The 16,923-nt window shown below is 36.3% G+C and overlaps 1 protein-coding gene across 1 annotated transcript in view; it reads left to right on the top strand.

Moving 5' to 3' along the window:
* Positions 1-8,884: 8,884 nt before the first annotated feature.
* Positions 8,885-16,923, top strand: part of LOC108735618 (gonadotropin-releasing hormone II receptor-like) — a 52,007-nt gene continuing 43,968 nt past the window's right edge. Inside the window, exon 1 of the mRNA XM_025974889.1 lies at positions 8,885-9,172. Coding sequence (XP_025830674.1) covers positions 8,885-9,172 — 288 coding nt within the window. The remainder of the gene's footprint in view (positions 9,173-16,923) is intronic.

Genomic DNA, 16,923 nt, shown 5'->3' with positions numbered 1-16,923 from the left:
CGCCTTTCTTTATGTGAGCCGTATTTGTAAGTGTGTCGTACCTGCGTTCTAGGAAAGCAGTTAAACAGTTCAAAGAAAAAAATAAACTATCCGGATGTTTCCAGAAGGTTCCAGAAAGTAAACGAAAGAGTATTTAAAGTAAGAGGCGATCGCCGACAGAGGAAAAAATAAATTGATCGTGATAGCAGTGAAATAAATAGCGCAGTGGATAGTGATATATCAATAGTAGTGTAAATAAATAGAGTAATTCATCACCTAAGTTTAGTAATAATTTAAGTGCTTTAAGTTCCTTAATAATTAGTGTAAATAAATAGTTTTGTTGTTAGTAGTCTTAAAAGTTAATTTTATTAAACCCACGAACATTACAATATTTTGTAACAGGCGAGGGTTAATGGTTTTGTACTTTTATCGGTTAAAAGCAAGTCTAATTAATCTAAACATTTAAAATATTTCACGAACTCCGTTATCGAATTTTTAAACATTAATTAGACTACCAATAGTTTCTAAAGTAGCTTAATTTTTCGAAGAAAGCAAAACCCTTAAAATAGCTACCCGTATTTCTCGGCTTTCACGAAACGAAACTTGTAAGTTCGAATACCGTAAAATGCTAAGCTCGAAGGGAAAAGCAGAAAATTACTCTTTTATCTTCGTCGTTCCTCCACATTGGTTTCTATAAAAGCACGTCTCACTCTATCAGTCTAATAAGAGTAGCAGTAAACTTTAAAGAACCGACATAAAAAAAAATATTCTGAAAAAGACTGTAAAGGCGTCATATTAATTTCACAAACTTTTCGTTAATGAAAACCTATTTTAAGATTGCGGAATTATATAATTGAAGTTTCACAAATAATTAGGTAAATACTTATAATATGACATCAAGGGTTAGTCACATATTAGAAGCAGAAACAGGAGTTAATAGGAGTAGTCCGGATGGCGAGATATCTGAGCAATCAGCTAATTGGAAAAATTTTCTCGGATTACCCAGAACAATAAAATTATTTATCAGTAAAATTAAAAAAAAAAATAAGATTCTCTAGAAGCATTTTCAATAAAGCTTACACATGATCCCTTCTTAATTTCACAGTCAAACATTTCACCACTATCATTATAAAAAATCTCATTTTGTATTTACTTCATGCAATACCATTACTTATGGTCAGACAATCCAATATTACTTTTGTACCTCCCTTTTCATCAATAATATTCAAACTACCCCCTGGATCAGTTACCTAAAGGTCTGATTTTCTAGTAAGAGTCCCTAGAATAAAACAAAAAAGAGTCTGCTAATAACTTTTCTTCTTTATATCTTCCACTTCTTTATATCTTCCACTTATTCATTTTACATGTTCTTATTTCTTTGAAATATGATAGCAAAAGTCAGTAGATCTAGATATTATGTACTTTTTTACTGAAAGAAAATTATTTATTGATGAATACCAAAGAGGAGTAGATGTACACTTAGATTACATTACTGTTTACAAATAGTTAAGGATGTGGGATGTTCAAGTTTAGTTCAGGATAGGAAAGAGTGGAAGTGCGTGTCCAATCAGACCCAAGACTGACGACCTTATTATGATGATGATTAATATGGCATGTCTGCTCAATGTCCCTCTCAGGTAGTCATGGACAAAACCGCTGTCCAAAAAATATACTGTTAGAAAAAACTGAACTGAAGCAGGAAATGTGTACACTAGAATTTTCCGAAGGGCCTAGTACAATTTCAGTTGCCATAAAATGAGAAAGATGCTACTACCAATATTATTGTTTAGGTTTGGGCCTGTTTAGATCTCTGAAAGCATGGCTAAACGTTTGGCATTCCACTTTCAATTACCCATTCCACATATACTCTAAAGGAATGTTCCCTTAAGAAGAATATCAACTAAGGGTGACCGACGGTAATACATTTTTCGCTTCAAAAGCGTGACAGGATATGGATAGTACTTTCCACAACCATATCACAAAAGCGACAAGAAGAACTGGTAGTTAGTCTCAGTGTACTCCTGTGCGGTATTGCATTTCTACATGACCTGTAAGGATTGGCTTTCTTCCTGCCGAAGCCGAAAATTCGTTCGTTCCAGTATCTTCAGTTCCTAGAAGAGGTGAAGACCTTTGTCTGGTTGGAATTCGCAGCCCCCGTACCACTTTTTGTTTAATGAGGCTGTCGCAAATGCCAAAAGCGTCTTCTGGTCCAACAAAGCGTTGCCGAGCGCCTGCTTCTGTAATACCGTCTATAAACCGATTCCCCTTTATGGCTCGGGATCAAGAGCAAGACCAACTTGGTTTGGGTCGCGGTCGCTAGTCTGTTAAGGGTTGGTGGCAGTCTTGTAACAGCTTCGCTGTTGTCGAATACGGAGTATGATGCAAATTAGCAGTGAAAATTCTTAAATAATACGACGCTTAGGATTTTAATTTTCATTATATCTGTTCTCATAAGTGAAAAACTAGCTCAGTATGTCTTCATTTACACGTTTTATAACAGTGCAAAATAGTGTCCCAAAGACACACTTTTAATAATCCTCTTTGAATTTCCAAATTAACTGATTTCTAAGCGCTAGGCACTCTTTATATCGCATAATAGACTTCTTTCCACGTTCTTTGTTGTAAGACATTTCACTGAACATTTATAATTACAATGAAAACGGTTAAGAGTTTGCAACAAAAATTTCTGGTATGTTCCGCGAATTTTCCTGGAGTTGTGTTTCTAGAGCATGAATGCTTTGTACAATAGAAATTTTTTAAATATCTAGCATGAAAACAATGGAAACAAAAAGTGCAAAGACACCACGCTCCTATATATTTTTGTTGCTTTTAAAGAATCATCCAGCTTTTAATTTCCAAGGTATTTTGTAATTGTTTTTAGTGCTTTCTAAAAATGCGAAAACAATTACAGGGATATTTTTCTAAACCTTTCTTAAGATATCGTTACGGAATTTCTCAATGCTATTTCACATCCAAGAAAAATTTCTGGAAATAAAATTTAAAATTGCTCTTACCTGGACGTATTCAACAGAAATTCGTTTTAGAATGAATAAATCCTATTTACTACTTCAATTTAATTAACAAGTAAATGTGTATTTGTGATTGTTTGGAATATTTATTATACTTGCTTTTAAATGTAAGAATGAACTTACCATTTACTTCTTTTTACTAACTAAGTAAAATGTATTTTCTTTCTGCGGAATTTAAATTAAACGGATCGCATTGAAATTCCATATCTCATAAAAGTTTTTACAGTACAATCAAGATTTTAAGGTATTCAAGACAGTTTTTATACGAAGAAGCAATTTATATTAAAAGTTCAAATTAGGTACCTACTCGCACAATTTTTTATTAACGTAATAAGATAAAACGGCAACCAGTTTTATAAACAGAGAAAAGACGATATCTAACGAACAGATGAACAAAAATAAAGATGAAACATTTATTTAATCACAACCGCAACCTGAGTGATAACTTTACAATACTTTTATAACATTAACAATAGTTTAAATATAATTGGTGCATAAGGTCCCGAGGGTGTGACAGCAGCAACAAAAACTTATCCTCATTAATTTGAGCTAATTTATAGTGAATAAAAAAATCAAAAAAATCTTAATAAAATTCAGCGGAATATATTTCGATAGTATTTTGGTCACTATTAAAAGTAACGTAGAGAAGGAAATATTAGGAAAGGAGTCAGATAAAGATGCACACTGTCACCGATATTTTTTAATCTATACATGAAACACGCGACCAACATAATTAAAGACAGCACAACTATTAGTAAAGATTAGTATGCTCAGATTTGCAGATGATATAGCAGCATTAGTATCTAGTAAGGAAGAGTTAGAGATAGTTAGTTTTATAGGGTTGTTCGGAAAGTCATTTCGTTTTTTTTTGTGGAAATGAAAGACAGTTTTCGTATAATAAACAAATACTTTATTAAATTATATATTGACCGTTCTGGTCCAACACCTTTTGCCATCTTTCTGGTAGTAGCATTATTCCACGCTCATAAAATTTTTGGTCTTTGTTGGCAAAAAACTGATCGAGGAGGTTTTTGACCTCCTCATTTGAGGTGAAGGTTATACCGTCTAAAAAATTTTGGAGTGACCGGAACAAATAATAATCCGATGGTGCCAAGTCTGGAGAATATGGTGGGTGTAGCATTGTATCCCATTCAAGCTGTAAAAGCTTTTGGCGAGTGACCAAACTTGTGTGAGGTCTCGCGTTGTCCTGGTGAAACACTACACCTTTCTGTTCTGACCTTTTCTGTTGAAGTGCATCATTTAGTTTGTCCAGCTGATGACAGTAGACTTCCGAATTAATCGTTGTGTTATCCGGTAAAAGCTCAAAAAAAAAAAAACGATTCCTTTAAAATCCCATCAAACAGACAGCATCACCTTTTTTTGGTGAATATCGGCTTTGGAAATGGTTTGAGCCGGTTCACCTTTTTAGCTCTATGACCTCTTGCGTTTGACGTTGTTGTATACAACCCATTTTTCGTCCCCAGTGGTGATGCGCTTCAAAAACGGATCATTTTCGTGACGTTTGAGAGCGAATCGCAGACGTCAATGCAGCGACACAGATTTCTCTCTGTTGAGAACATGGGGAACCCATACTACATCGAGCTTCGAGGATAATCCCAGGCCTTTCAAGTGGTCATAAACTGTTGAATTTGATAAATTTAACCTCAATCCGATCTCACGTGTTGTTATTCGCCGGTTCACATCAACTAATGCCTTTATCGCGTCTTTATCAGCTTCAACCGGCCTTCCCGAACGTGGTGCAACTTCGACATCAAAATTGCCGGATCGAAATTTAGCGAACCAGTTCTGGCACTGGCGTACTGTCAACACACCTTCTCCTTACACATCAGTCAATTTCTTTCTGGCTTGAACAGCATTTTTACCCTTTCTGTAGTAAAACAGTAAGATATGTCGAAAATGCTGCTTATCGCTCTCCATATTTAAAAGGGCACCAACCAAAAACTACTGCGTAGAATTAATTGGAATTTTTCACACACAAGCCTTGCTATATGAGCTCTCAAAGCATATAAAAATTATACGGCTTAAATGTGAAGTTGGGTGCAAAAGAATACAATTAAATCCTCTGTCGGGAAAAAACGAAATGACTTTCCGAACAACCCTATAAATACAATGGAAGTGGTATTGACAAAACAGTACTGTATGAAAATAAGGTTAGAAGTATTCGAAATGTGGTGTACAGGCGAATGATGAGAATACCGTGGATACAGAATGTTAGAAATATAATGTTATTAGAAAGAATAGGAGAACAGAGGACTCTATGGAAGTCAATAAATAGGCGAGATAGGTTGGTAGGACACCTTCTTAGGCATGAAGGTCTAGTCAGAGACATATTAGAAGCATAAACAGGATTTAGGAGGGGTAGAGATAGACTCATATTAGATTATTGTTCACAAATAGTTAAGGATGTGGGATGTTCTAATTTTAGGGAAATGCGAAGATTACTTCAGGATAGGAAAGAGTGGAGGTACGTGTCCAAACTTATAGTGATGATTTCAAAAAGATTAGTTTATCTATCCGACTTACCGCCCATTGAGATTTTTTATTTACATATCTAGAACTACCAGAATCTAACGTTTCAATGTATTGACCATTCTACATTAGAATCTAACAAGATCTTTTCATCCGACCATATTATGCGGTCTAAAAGATTTTTGTGAATTAAAACCAGAAAAAAAAAGTTTTTACTCGTTAGTCATAATGGAACTAGCAGATCACAAAAACGATTAATTAAATGATCAAATTATGTCATAGGTCAATTTTCGATATCTAAAATTATAGATTAGCAATTCTTACGTATTCGTGTAGGAAGTGAACAATTGGAAAAAAGTGAATTATAACTACTATTCACATGTATAATTGGTTGCATAGAATCTAGTGACCCAATATCGTTACTATAGCTACTTGTGAGGCATAAACATTTTACAAATACGTCCACTGGAGGATGTGTTTGAGGATGATGTAAATTGGATAAGCTTCTAGTTCATATTGAACCAAATTTGTAAATACCTAATCATTTAATATTCCTTATTGGGGAGTTCAACATTAAATTCTGGTATAATGTACCGATTAACTCATTTAAGAATAGAAAGAGAATTCTCTCGTCAAGTGCCTATAGATATATTTCCACATGCACAATCGGAAAATTGTAAGAGTCGTGATAATCCTGCGCATAACTGTGTGGAAAACACTCGCTGTGTTTTCCACGCCAGTTCCAATCCGCTGCGTCTCGTGTGTGAAAGCTTCTCTTGAAGGCGCGCAAAGAACTTTTCGTAATGTCCAAACTTCGCGAAAACATTCTAAAACATAAGCCACGTAACTATTTTCATCTAACTGAATGAGAATGACGGAAATTGGTTTTACGTCAGTTATTACCATTTAAAAAAGTAAGTAGATTTTTTGAAGTATTAGAAGTCTCAGGTGTGGGGAAAATATTTCGCACTTTCACAACTTGCGTAGCATAAAATAATAAATAATCTAAAATAGAGATGCACCGGATATTACGACGGTTAATGGTTCATGTCTCCGTTCTGGGGGGTTTTCCCTTAAATACTACCCTTACTAATGCCTCAAAACCATATTCAAGTCTAGATGAAAAACCCGTTTAAACACTAAACCAATGAAATTTTAATTCTTGGTTGGCGAATTTTCAAGGAGAAGGTCGAGTTGAAATGAGTCTCAAGGACTATATCAAAATAATAAATATTTTAGTATAATAATCAATAAATAATACAATTTAGGTTAAACGGCCTTTCCCAATACAATATTATTTACCAATTTTCATTTGCTAAGTCGTTTATTACACTTATTGAATTATTACTATTTTTTGTTTTTTTCTTTTTTCTCTGATAGAATTACCCAGCATCACCGTGTAATACCGGCGACATTATGCGGCACCCGGCTGGTCCTAAAAAGAGTACCTATTAGATCCAAACCAGACTAATGTAAACTAATAATAATCTAAACTGAACTAAAAGAGAAGAACGGATCAAATTGATTTTGCAGATTATCAAATTTCCTATAAAAAAAAATCGGTTGTCCGTAAAGTCGGTTTACTGACGATAGTTGAACGTGACAACGTCATAAGAAAATACTGATGGAATGGTTTCATTTTTCAGAAGAAAATTTTAATTTTATTTGTTTGATAGATATTTTGTATGGATATAGAGAAAGAGGTAAATGGAAATCACGATTGAATTGATCAAGTTACATTTATTTGTACGCATAAATACAATTATGTCAATTTTTATTTATTTTTTTTCCAATGTACATAGTTTTTACAAGTATGAATGTGCTTTGAGCAATTGTTTTACAACTTTTATTTACAACTTTTAAACGTCATTAAAATTTTTGTAACTCTAGCTTCTATTCGACAATATATCACTGAACATATATTTAATATCGAAAGAATCATTACCTTTATACTTGACGAAAACATGTAAATGTATTATTGTATAGCAGCTGTCCACGCGGACGCATCGCTCACTCAAGTAGGAGAGAGATAGATGTCGAACGCTGCTGAACGCGGAGGCCGATTGTGCCTCTTTGTTGCTCGTTCCGCGGTCTCGCTTGCACTTCAAGCCTTAAATGGAACGCCTCAGAGCGAGGTAACGCCGCATGAGTCATGTTTTTTCGTGCGTGCAGCCGGCTCCATCGAATTATAAGACGTTGTCACGTCAAAAGTCTTGAACGGCATATATTTGTGCAACGTTAACAATTTAAACAATAACAGAGCCGAATGTCTAAAAGAATCGGTCGTTTCGACATGACCTAACACTCACGCATGCAAGCTATATGTTCAATTGAATAATTTAATGTAAGGAGTAAAAATTTGAAGCTAGTTGCGACCCCTGGAGTTTCCTCGGACAACCCGCCCACAAATCTGCCTTTTTTTATTTAAACAAACATGATTTAAGCAAATGTTATTCTATTCCTTTCAGGTCACATTGTTGTTATTAGATACGCTTCGATCGGTAATTCAGTGAAGTCGATATCAATTTTCAATTACGAGATATCGTGAATATGACCACGCCCACATACTTGTTATTGCCCTTTAAATTGCAAAAGATGTTGGATACAACGATTTTTATTTTCGGACCCATTAGAATGACTTCCATAGACTGAAAAGTTAAGAATGCCTGTCCTATCTACCAGATTCACTGTATTAATGACATAAAAACGAAAAGTTAAGGAAAAGTACATACACTTGACACCACGGTGTGAGCCAATAAACCTTAAACCCTGTGCGCGGTAAACGCCATCTATGGTACGATGCTACATTTTAGGATTACGTATGCTCCAATAAAGTCCATTAAAATATATGGATATCTACTTGTTGAAACGAATCCCGCGTAGCTAACCTCAACGTGATAGGCACGTCACCATAATCGAATAAAATAATTCGAAGTGGTCTGTATTCTGTCGATACTGCCAGACGCGATCGTGATTTCAATCTTTTCGGATCTCATCAGCGCGTCGCAGCCAACTCTGACAGAACACATACCAACTTTTACCTGCTGTCTTAACAGCGCGTTTTAGAAAATACTACTAATGGCGCGGTAAACGCCATCTGTAGTACGATGCTACATTTTAGGATTAGGTATGCTCCAACAAGGTCCGTTTAAATATATGGATATCCTGTGTTTGATTTATTTTCAATTTTGGAATAACAATATTTGAAAAATCCTCTCTCTATAATATTCTATTTCATAAAAGCATTAGGTATAATTTTCCTTATTAACTTAATCAGCAGATGTATTACCAATTATTTACATCTTTTCCAGACAAGGGAGCCTCTCCCCAGTACATGGACTGAAAATAATTTCAAATTCTGAGATCTTCCCCAACTTCTTCTTGGAATGGATGTATTATGTCCACTACCACACAATTGTTCTTCTAATGTTAGTGTGAATGGTTCAGGGATTTTTGATGATAATGATACGTTTCCTGAGCGTTTAAAATTCAACGCCGCGTCTTTGACGGGGATCCTTGTGTACAGTGTTTTGTTTGTAATAGCAGCTGTCGGAAATTTGAGTGTTTTTATAAGTTTATTGAGAACCAGACATCGGAAGTCGCGAATCAGTTTGATGATACGACACTTAGCTCTTGCAGATCTGATTGTGACATTTATTATGATACCTCTCGAGGTAAGTTATAGAAACATTTATTAACATTAGTGATTGATTTATTATTCAAAAATGTGGATGGCTGTAGGTTGTACATATTACAGCGTAAATGAGTAATTGAAAAAGCCTACGCGCCGTTTATAGTGACTTCCATAGTCATTTCCATTAATGTAGATGAGTTAAAAGCCTAAAATATTTATATCGCCACGTAATGTTGTTGCTTTCAAAAGCATTATAATTATGAACATTTCGAAACTTACCAAGCAGTTAATTGACAAATCCTAGGCAGTTGTAGCCAACATTTCAATAAAGTTCTTTAAGGAAGTTCTGCTTATTAATAATGAACTTGAACATAATTAATGTTGCCAGAAAGTTTAAATGGAGTCGAATGAATGTTTGCGAAGTGGATAAAATTAAAATGATATAACTAACTAAGTGAAACATTTAAAATTAAGCAATTTCGACGTCATCGTCATCAGCCAAGAGACTGATTGGTCCCACCCCATCAGGATTCATTCTGCCTCTGTTTCAACTTCTAATACGTCCCTAAACAGCCCTTCATTAGGTACCCAAACGTCATATTGCTCGCCCTTTCTCTGATAACCTACAGCAGGGGTTGGCAAGTCATTTTTCGTGAGGTCCGAATTCTTTTAAAGATTTTTATCGGGGTCCAAGAAAACTCATATCCGTTACCAATTTTTATTTCAATTTTCACTCATAAAATTCCCCATTATGCCTGTTCCAATTAAAATAATATAAAATATTACATTGGGGTGTACAGAGCTTGTAAGTGGCTTTATATACATGCTGTGCCGGCTGGCCAGCTTGCTCCTTTGATAGGGGCTGTGCTCAAAACTCAAACGTATTTTACAGTTTACACAAGACTATTTTTTAAATAATTTATTCAAATAATTTATACCTGATAAAATAATTCGAAGTGGTCTGTATTCTGTCGAAACTGCCAGACGCCGATCGTGATTTCAATCTTTTCGGATCTCATCAGCGCGTCGCAGCCAACTCTGACAGAACACATACCAACTTTTACCTGCTGTCTTAACAGCGCGTTTTAGAAAATACTACTAATGGCGCGGTAAACGCCATCTGTAGTACGATGCTACATTTTAGGATTACGTATGCTGAAACGAATTCCGGAGTAACTAACCTCAACGTGATAGGCACGTTACGTTATTTTTTAATTTGTACCTGCCTTCCAAAAATTTTTGACGTTCCAATTTTTGACTTTCTGCGATTCAGACTAGGCCCGCAGTCTGGACCCGGATCGCGGTTCGCTAGTTACCGACCGCTGGCCTAGAGGTTTAGACCAGCGGTCGGCAAGTAATTTCAAGTGGAACCCGGATGTTTTTGAAAATTTTTATTTTTAAGGGTAGTACAGAGTACGTACATCTTGCGTAGTATCAGTACAACATAAAATGACCAATGTCACAAAAGGCATGAAAATCAGGTTTATTTGTTCCTCTCGCTGAACATAGCCCGAGAAGCTGCCGAAAAGCATATTGGTCACTCTGTACTCGCTTTCACTCCCTTTTCCGCTTGTGCACATCTTGTGGCTATAGTTCGGACGATCAAAATTGGCAAAGTTCGCAATAAATTATCTGTGCGAATGGACGTATTTTCTTTCTTGCTTCCGCTTGAGACTGCAATCATTTGCTGCGTTTTGAACACGGTCTTGTTAAGTTTAGAAATTCTTTATTAGTAGCATAGATAAAGTGAAAAGAGAGGTTGCTTCGGTACGCAAAAAAGAGGGTCAACTACCTGGTCAGAATTATATCTTTAATTAAGCATCTTTGCTTTTGCCTAGGGCACAAGGTTAGAAATGGGCGCGCGGCGGAAGTTTTAAACTAAAAAAAATATAAAAGAAAGTACCTGCTTCCAAAAATTATTTTGCAAAATTTATGACAGCCAGAGGGGCGTCTACGAGGCGCTAGCCTAGGGCGCTCTCGACATTTAATCCGCCCCTGATCTTAACTTTCCTAAATTCTTGAACTTCTTTTAAAGTCCGGTGCTGACAACATGCCCAAATGCTGCTTGTCTGCATTATACATGAATTGGTGTAATATTTTCCTTTCTTTATTAGTGTCCGCTGCAATTCCTACCTGGCATCTCTTTTCTATATTTGCGATATTACCTGCAACGTCTGTCTTGTCTGTAAGTTAACAGAAGAAAGCAAATGCGACAGTTTTATTGCGGACTATGCCAATTTTGTACGTCCCAACTATTAAAATTCGTAGATCCAGCTGTACGGCTTTCCTGGTGGTATTATTATATTACGAAAACGCGTCACACACTCTGAAAGCTTTTATCTCCTCATACAATAACCGTTTAGTAATGAACCAAGCGTATTTAATCCAATTTATTACAAATCCAATATCAACCCTTCGTCTCTTAATCTTTTCATATTAAAAAAGAATCCCATTCACTCATCTTTTCAATCTACTTTCGAAAATCTAAGCTAGAAAGCAAAACGAAGACAGAATACTATTTTTGTACAGCGTAAATTTTTCTACAAAAATATCTGATTAAGTAATCTATAGTACTATTTTTTAGTTTCATCAGCACGCCACCAACAGCTATAAATAGAGCTGCAAATTCCCACTGTTTAGATTTACCACTAACTAAGGGTCTATTGCAGAATGAAGATTCGGGCTATAGGGCCGTGGTTTAAGTGAACTATTCTGATCAGACGTTTTGTCAGCTACTGCGGCTGACATTCTCAGTCGCTTTAGAGACTTCAAGATATAATCTACGTCCGTCGCAAAGTAGAAAAGAACAGCACTAGGCCAGAAAAGGAAGGAGACAACTCTCGACCAAACTCTTAACCAGTGAGGAGCGTATAATCCGTACAGTATCGCACGGAAAATTTAACCATTTTATCCACTACAATTGCATTGCTCAAATGTGCTGTTATTGGTAATAATTACTACTGAAAATATCAACGAGATGTTTATTTATATTTGAAGGCATATTAAAGGCTTTAACGCTTGTTTTCGACTCGCACTACTATTCATGATTGAACAAAACTTTTGGCAGGTACTGTGTGAAAAAGTATGTTTAATGAACAAGAGTCGAGAGTATAATGAGCTTTTTTCTCCCTACCTACGATTTTGCCAGCGCGCATCCAAGACATTGGAAGGGGCACATAGCTAGAGAAAGTAAATGAAGTATAGCTGACGAAACGTCTGGACAAAATAGTTCACTTAGACCACGGCCCTATAGCCCGAATCCTCATTCTACTATGGATTCCGGCCGTGAAAGCCTTTGTTCTTATAAGGGTCTATTATTGTTTAAAAAGGACCTTTTAATAGAAACATTAGTAAACCCGCAATTAAAGGCAAACATTTGATATTAAAGAGGTATGAAAAAATGATAGTAATCATAATTTTGACGGTCGAAACTATCATTAAACATACATGTAACGTTAACAAGTTTCAAAAAATCTATACCAACGCAACGTCATAATAGTCTAACGATAAGACTCCGGAGCCGTCAGACATTACTTATTTTCTGAGTATCAAAATGGGTGGGATAGTATGTACTTTGAACGTATTACCTACTAAATTGGACCGATGGTCAATTTGCAGATACCAGGGGCTAAAGACGCTTCCCACCGGCGGTAATTTCTACCAAAGTAGCTTCAAAATCCGCAAAAACTTCAGAACTATTTCAATACTCTTGCCATTTCTGCTCCAACAATTGTATAAAATTAGAAATAAAGCTGCAAAAGAGACAAAGATTTTTATTTATGCGAGACCAACAACCTACGTTTCAACTCAATTATGAGGATAATAGGATTAGCTCTCAAGATGCCTCATAACTGAGGCGAATCGTAGGTTGTTGGTCCCCAAGTTAGCAGGTATCTATACGTTCAAAGTACATACTAATCCTACTCTATCCCACCCATTTTGTTACTCAGAAAATAAACACCTAATATCTGGCAACACTGAGATCTTGCTCGATAAGTCATACAAACGGAAACATAATTAAAATAATTCGAAATGGTCTGTATTCTGTCGAAACTGCCAGACGCGGATGGCGATTTCGATCTTACGTAATCCTAAAATGTAGCATCGTGCTACAGATGGCGTTTACTGCGCCATTTGTAGTATTTTCGGAAACATAATTGTTAACAATAATTTCTTAATTCTAATAAATTCTAGCACCCATTTGTAAATAAACTAGCACGTATCCCATAAATGTGGAATGTCAACATTATATAAAAGGTACTTTCCAGATAAATGGGTGTAATCTAAAAGGGTGTAGGTAGTCGCAAGTTTTTTGAGGAAAATGTAGAACGTTCTCGCACATGATTGATCGCTAAATTGTATTATTTCTTTTATCATCGAAAGCTTTTTAACGTTAAAGGCCGTCCGAAGGGTCACTTTAGTCAACAAAAGAAATTACCATCTACATCCTACCTTTTGTACTATGAAGCAGGTCTCGTCTTAAATCACTCTTGCAACTGAACAAAGAATCATTACAAACGTTACTTGACTATTTGGAAATCGAGTTACTTCAAATTAAATTACTGATTTGAAAATTTATCCATCTATTTTTTACTTTGGTATCAAAGTAGCTCGTAAATTCAGCAATTTCGGAATTTTCGAAATTCACTTCGATCAATTTGTTGTATCAGCCCACGATCTTTACCCAATAACCAATTGGTCTAAATATATTATCTATAGGGTTGTTCGGAAAGTCATTTCATTTTTTCCCGACAGAGGATTTAATTGTATTCTTTTGCACCCAACTTCACATTTAAGCCGTATAATTTTTATATGCTTTGAGAGCTCATATAGCAAGGCTTGTGTGTGAAAAATTCCAATTAATTCTACGCAGTAGTTTTTGGTTGGTGCCCTTTTAAATATGGAGAGCGATAAGCAGCATTTTCGACATATCTTACTGTTTTACTACAGAAAGGGTAAAAATGCTGTTCAAGCCAGAAAGAAATTGACTGATGTGTAAGGAGAAGGTGTGTTGACAGTACGCCAGTGCCAGAACTGGTTCGCTAAATTTCGATCCGGCAATTTTGATGTCGAAGATGCACCACGTTCGGGAAGGCCGGTTGAAGCTGATAAAGACGCGATAAAGGCATTAGTTGATGTGAACCGGCGAATAACAACACGTGAGATCGGATTGAGGTTAAATTTATCAAATTCAACAGTTTATGACCACTTGAAAGGCCTGGGATTATCCTCGAAGCTCGATGTATGTATGGGTTCCCCATGTTCTAACAGAGAGAAATCTGTGTCGCTGCATTGACGTCTGCGATTCGCTCTCAAACGTCACGAAAATGATCCGTTTTTGAAGCGCATCACCACTGGGGACGAAAAATGGGTTGTATACAACAACGTCAAACGCAAGAGGTCATAGAGCAAAAAAGATGAACCGGCTCAAACCATTTCCAAAGCCGATATTCACCAAAAAAAGGTGATGCTGTCTGTTTGATGGGATTTTAAAGGAATCGTTTTTTTTTTTTTGAGCTTTTACCGGATAACACAACGATTAATTCGGAAGTCTACTGTCATCAGCTGGACAAACTAAATGATGCACTTCAACAGAAAAGGTCAGAACAGAAAGGTGTAGTGTTTCACCAGGACAACGCGAGACCTCACACAAGTTTGGTCACTCGCCAAAAGCTTTTACAGCTTGAATGGGATACAATGCTACACCCACCATATTCTCCAGACTTGGCACCATCGGATTATTATTTGTTCCGGTCACTCCAAAATTTTTTAGACGGTAAAACCTTCACCTCAAATGAGGAGGTCAAAAACCTCCTCGATCAGTTTTTTGCCAGCAAAGACCAAAAATTTTATGAGCGTGGAATTATGCTACTACCAGAAAGATGGCAAAAGGTGTTGGACCAGAACGGTCAATATATAATTTAATAAAGTATTTGTTTATTATACGAAAACTGTCTTTCATTTCCACAAAAAAAAAACGAAATGACTTTCCGAACAACCCTATATAATAACAGGCAATCTCTCTTCACGTTTTAGAAAAGAACCCCGCTAAATCCTTAGAGAAAATTGCCCTCTGTTAAACTTTGGATTCTGGTAGTTTTCAACATGTACATTAAAACTCTCAATGGGTGCCAAGTCATAATAACCCATCTTCTTGAAATATGATCCTTTAAATTTGCATTCTTCCTTAAGGATTTGCAAAGTACAATTATACCTATTTTACATATTGAATACGTTTAAGTATATATATATATATATAAGCATACGTTGATGTATCCTATCCAATATGTATTGCTTATTATAGATGTGTCATGGTTTCGTTTCGAAAAATCATTTTTTATGATATTGTTCAGCTCCTCCTTCTATGCCGTCTTTATATTCTCAAAATTCTCTCTCTCTTCAGTTTCGGGAACAAAGGGGGGCAAATCTGGGGATTACAGTGGCTGCGGCATCAGTAGTGAGTTGTTTTTAGACAAAAATTCGCGCACAAGCACCGAAGTGGCGAGCAGATGGAAAAGCCAATTTTTGTTTTTCCACAAATCCGGGCGTTTCTGGCGGATTGCCTCGCGCAAATTGTGCATAACTTGCAGGTAATATTCTTTATTGGCCGTTCTACGCTGTGGCAAGAACTGATGATGCACCACGCCCCTGCAATCGGAGAAAACTGTAAGCAAACCCATCACATTCGACCTAACTTGACGCGCTTTTTTCGTTCTTAGCTCGTGTGACAGCTTCCATTGGGATGATTAAGCTTTGGTTTCCACGTTATAACCATAAACCCATGATTCGATACCAGCTGTGACCCTCTGTAACAAATTTGGGTCGTCCCGGACAGAGTCCAACAGCTCCTTAGTAACGTTAATGCGATGCCGTTTTTGGTCGAAATTGAACAATTTTGGTGCGAATTCCGCGGCAACCCGTCTCATGACCAAATCATTGGTAAAAATCGAAATGTTTAGGTTTTCAGGAACTTCTCTAACGAGGTGAAGAAATGAGATCCGCAGACAAATATGATTGAATTTCGAATTATGCTACGGCGCATCGTAATAAAGGGAAGGGGCATATCTCTAACTTCCTGAAACGAACAGTACCTAACAATCTTTTTCGACTTTCTAAATTAACCGTTCGCGAGCTTAGATGTGACTTCTTTATACTGAAGGCGACTCGACCCTGATCTATCCTTTGCTTTATATCCCCACTACTACTTCCGTCCTGAGTTATCTGACTGAAAAGCAGCAACTTCTTCCAATATTTCTTCTCCTATTTTTATATTCGCTCTTTCCCTACTTTTCTTCCCCTGCATACCAGTATTTCTGTTTTACTTTTATTTATTTTCGTACAATATTGTTTTATCAGTAGCGCTTCCATTTTATTTAAAGCTATCCCTAACTCCTGTTTGCCAGATGCTAATACTGTTATATCACCACACTAAAAAATAAAACAAATAATAATAATGATTTCTTTTTCAGAGTTTTGTGTTTCACGTTTCGTCCCATCCGAAATTTCCACGTTTCCAGCAGTGCGTGACGTTTGGATTTTTCAAGTCTCCCGCCCAAGAAATCGCATACAATTTATTCTGTGTCACAGCCATGTATTTCGTGCCCCTTTTCGTTATCATTATAGTTTATACAGCGATCACATGCGAAATAACGAGTAAAACAAAAGATATAAAAGGTAAAGCTTTATTGATTTTGGACGAATTTGTGTGCGATGACAAGGGAACTTGAAGATTTCCGATTATCGTTTTCCTTTTATGGCACTAAATTCACGAATGAGTAGGCATAAACTAGA

Source organism: Agrilus planipennis, unplaced genomic scaffold (genome assembly GCF_000699045.2).
Source record: "Agrilus planipennis isolate EAB-ADULT unplaced genomic scaffold, Apla_2.0 scaffold86, whole genome shotgun sequence".
Taxonomy (NCBI): Eukaryota; Metazoa; Arthropoda; class Insecta; order Coleoptera; family Buprestidae; genus Agrilus; species Agrilus planipennis.
The sequence above is the reverse complement of the archived record's forward strand: the minus strand, read 5'-3'. Positions and strand labels throughout refer to the sequence as shown.